The 3,974-nt window shown below is 51.8% G+C and overlaps 1 protein-coding gene across 1 annotated transcript; it reads right to left on the bottom strand.

The window, feature by feature from the left end:
• Positions 1 to 359: 359 nt before the first annotated feature.
• LOC114082266 (PRAME family member 12-like) lies at positions 360 to 2,991 on the bottom strand. The gene is made up of 3 exons (XM_034635635.2): positions 2,705 to 2,991; positions 1,745 to 2,326; positions 360 to 933 (listed from the first exon to the last, which is right to left on the bottom strand). Exons 1-3 carry the CDS (start codon positions 2,989 to 2,991, stop codon positions 360 to 362), a joined length of 1,443 nt encoding a protein of 480 aa, XP_034491526.2.
• Between the last annotated feature and the right edge of the window lie 983 nt (positions 2,992 to 3,974).

The following is a 3,974-nucleotide window of genomic DNA, read 5'->3' as shown; positions in this document are numbered from 1 at the left end:
CTAGGTAAAACCATCATGGAAGATGTCAGAGGACTAATCTTGAGATTCCGTTCATTTCAGACTATTTATTTATGCACCATCCATGAATCAAAAGAGTTTCTTCATGTGTGCATGAAGCCTAAATCCCATTCTAAAAATCCAGGCCCCTTGTGATGACTCTATACAGACACATATGGCTCTATACAGAAGGTCCAATCTTCAGGGGCTTCCTTCCAATGTAGCCCCCAGCATCTGATTCCTTTCCCCATCCACACTTCAGGCAGTGTCTGAAATGCTGGGCTCTGAGTTTCCTTCATGATCCCTCTACATCCTGGTTATACATCCAATTGCGTAGAGGGCAGCTTTTTATGCACACCCAACTAGGCAGCTGTTGGACAGAAACAGTGATTGAGGCCCTGGTTGTAGAGGAACATGCTGCCACATTGAGGACATGGGACAGTACAGAACACAAGGACCTTGGGCTGCCTAAAGTCCTTCAATAGTGCTGTGAGCTCAGCACAGAGTTGGGAACATCTCTCTTGGTGGATGGCGCCCTGGGCATCATAGCTCTCCAGAGGGGCAGGGTATAGCTCTATGCTCAACTGGCTCAGCCTGGCAGTGTGACAGAGCAGGTCCCTGAGGACCGACATGGAGATGCGATTCCGGAAAAGGCACAAGATCCTGAGCTGGGAGCAGCGGCTCAGGGCAGGCAGGATGGCTTGGAGCTGGGATTCCGCGATCTCACAGGCTTCCAAGTCCAACCTGTTCAGGGTGGCTGCCACAGTCTCCAGCAGAATTTTGAGGGGCTCTGGACTGAAATTGGTCAGTTTGATGTATCTCAGATCCAGGCGTCTGAGCTGGCTGGTGTTTGGGCAGCGGGAGAGATAATTCCAGTCGGAATCTGAGAGCGGGCAGTTGGTTATCGAGAGGGTCTCCAGGGGGGTCTTCAGGTGCCTAAGGAGGAACCAGGCAGTTAGTTCTGAGGGAGAAGACAAATTGACCCAAACCCAAGGTCACCGTGACCATCTGAACATGGTTGACATTTTATAGAATCTGCTCATTCAGGTCACTCCATTTCAACCTGAAACTTTTACCACTACTTGTGTGACCAGGTGGGTCCTCCATCTCTATGAATGTCACCCTCAATGACAAGCAGAAAGCCACAAATCTAGCCCCAGGAAGTCGGGAAGAGTCATGTGCCAAAGACAAATCCAGGAAAGATGTGTCGAAACACCCTGGGGTTAGCCCCTGCAGGGCTCACTCCCTGTCCCCTCAGCAAGGTCTCACTCCCTGCTCTTCACTCACAACCCCTGAGTCATCACCGGGAGCTCAGACCTGCCTTCCCCAGGAGGGCATTAGAAGTGGGCTCCTCTGCTCCCAGATGGAGGACAACAGGGCTTCCTTGTTGAACAGGTACAGGTGTGGGGGCTTCCCTCCTTCAAAGTCCTCACCTCTACCCTGCTTTGTACCCCTGTCGCTGGACAGGGCTCCCAGGGAAGGAACCTCACACCCACCTCACTAGCTCCTGTCCGCATCAGCTGGCTTCCCAGCATGATGTCACTTCCCAGACCATGAACCCTGGTTTAGCCCTTTGCTCTAACACAGGTTGGGAGATGGAGCTTCAGGACACAACAGGAACAGATGATGGGTTATTTACCTTCCAGTGCCTTGTTCACCATTAGAGTGTCAGTGGCTGGCACACAGTAGGTGCCCTTTCATATTTACTGATACTGGTCTGCAGAGGAAGCTCATCCCCCTTACTCACCCTAGCACCTGCTCCAGGTGGCCCTCAAGGAGGAGGACAGCATCCACATAGAACTTCCTCAGGCAGTCCATCCTGAGGAACTGCGAGGTGAGCTGGGAGAGCAGGCTCTCCTGCTCCTCTGGGGAGGTGTGGGCAGGCAGGCGGACCTCTGAGACAAGCAGCTTCCTCAGGTTCCTCATCTGGCCCAAGAAAGGAGCACAAGCAGCCAAGGTGGAGGGCGCCCAGGTGCAGTGCACTTCCACCTTCTGGACAGAGTCCAGCTGCAACAGTCTCAGGACTTTCCGGGTGTGGCGGGTGGGTTTCCATAAGATCTTCAGCCTACTGCAGCACAGGTGCAGCCTGTCCCTTCTCTGTGTGACCCATAGGAACAAGTGGGTCAGGAATTCATCCATGGGCCCTTCTGTGAGGCACAAGTCTATGAATATCTTCAAGGGCAGCTTAGCTGCCATTGCTGGACCACGTTTCAATGTTCGATTCTTCTTAATGTCCTCTGGTGAGCAGGCATCGATCACGGCTCCAGACCACGTCCTCCAGAAGTTCCTTGGAGCCCTCCGCAAATCCAGCACCTGCAGTTTCCACCTCCTGCGGGGACCACAGCAGAGTCTCAGCCCTGAAGCCCCTTCCTTCCCCTCTCAGCTGCTGCTCCCTGCTCCACCTCTTCCTTCTGTCTCACTTTTCTCCACCCACTTCCCTCCAATCCAGCCTGGTGCCCCCACTTGTACAGACTGAGGCAGGGGCAGGTACAGCCTCATTCAGGGATCAGCACAGCTGCCTCAAGCACCACCACATCTGGAAGCCTTTCCCAGATGGGGCTCAGCATGGCCAAGGCCTCTCCACCCCTCCTTGCTGGCAGCACAGGAAGCCTGTGGAGCACACTTCAGCACCCACTCTCCCTGCCTATACCCATCCCTTCCCTGGCACCGAGGGTGCTCCCTTCCAGGCCACCTGGGTCCCCCTCACCTGGGGAGATCCTGCTGGGCAAGCAGCATGTCCAGCCCATCCAGTGCCACTCGGAGCATCTCCGGCTGTGGCTGCCTCATCAAGGTCCCCAGGGGCAGGCAGGTGAAGGGCCAGGTCTGCACCATTTTCTTCAGGACCTCAGTGTGTCCCCTGCTGAAGGCCTCCACAAAGAGTGGTGGGAAGAGCTCTATGGGCAGGTCCTCCAGATCCAGGATGGCCCTGGACTTGTTGCTCAGCAGGCTGCACCCTGCCAGCTCCAGAAGCGTGGGTGGGGACTGGATGCGCATCCTGGGGAGTCTGAAAGAAGAAGGATCCAGGAAAATGGTCCAGAGAAAAGGCCACTATCCCATCCATTGCCAGCCACTGGGAAGGGGGTACTGGGGAGTTTAAAACTCACCCCAACCTTAATGGGGGAAAGCCTTTGTCCTTATAAAATGGGAATTGGAGTGTCATGTGACTTAATGCAGTAGGCTCCTCAGTTTCAACAACTACAGAGGCTCAGAAAGGAGTTGCCCTCTCATGGGTGATGTTATTTTTAATTTCAAAAAATTGAATGGGCAATTATAAAGCATGTGCCCATATTATAAAACACTTGGAAATTACAACAGAGTCTCACAGATATCTTTTACACATGTGAGATTCTGCCACCTTAGGGGGGAGGTCAAGAGAACAAAGAGATCAGAAGAACAGAGTCTGTGAAGTGTTGCATGAGATAGTTTGAAGCTTTTTGTTTATTTGTTTAAACAAATTATAAAATTACAAAACTACATAAGCTTTAAAGTATAATTTGGGGGATGAGGCAATATTGGGGATTGAATTCAGGACACTCAACCAGTAAGTCACTGCCCCCAGCCATATTTTGTATTTTAGTTGGAGACAGGGTCTCACTGATTTGTTCAGCACCTCATGCTGCTGTGGCTGGCTTTGAACTCTAATTCTCTGGCCTCCTCAAACTCTGGAGGTGTTGGGATTACAGGTGTGTGCCACCACGCCCAACAAAACAGTATAATTTTAAGGGCACACAAAATAAACATTTTTATTATCAGGAAATAGAATTCCAATCAATTAGAATGAAATAGGCTTGCAATTCACTTCCTTGCTTAAGTAATTTTAAATTGGCTTTGCCTGGAGCTCAGTGGAAGAGCACTTTCCTAGGACATGTGAGGCACTGGGCTTGATCCTCAGCAGCAGGTAAAATTTATTCAGCGTTGGGCTGGGGACTTACCTCTGTCGATAGAGTGCTTGCCTCACATGCACAAGGCCCTGGTTC

Source organism: Marmota flaviventris, unplaced genomic scaffold (genome assembly GCF_047511675.1).
Source record: "Marmota flaviventris isolate mMarFla1 unplaced genomic scaffold, mMarFla1.hap1 Scaffold_1502, whole genome shotgun sequence".
NCBI classification, from domain to species: domain Eukaryota; kingdom Metazoa; phylum Chordata; class Mammalia; order Rodentia; family Sciuridae; genus Marmota; species Marmota flaviventris.
This window is presented reverse-complemented; position numbering and strand designations above follow the sequence as displayed.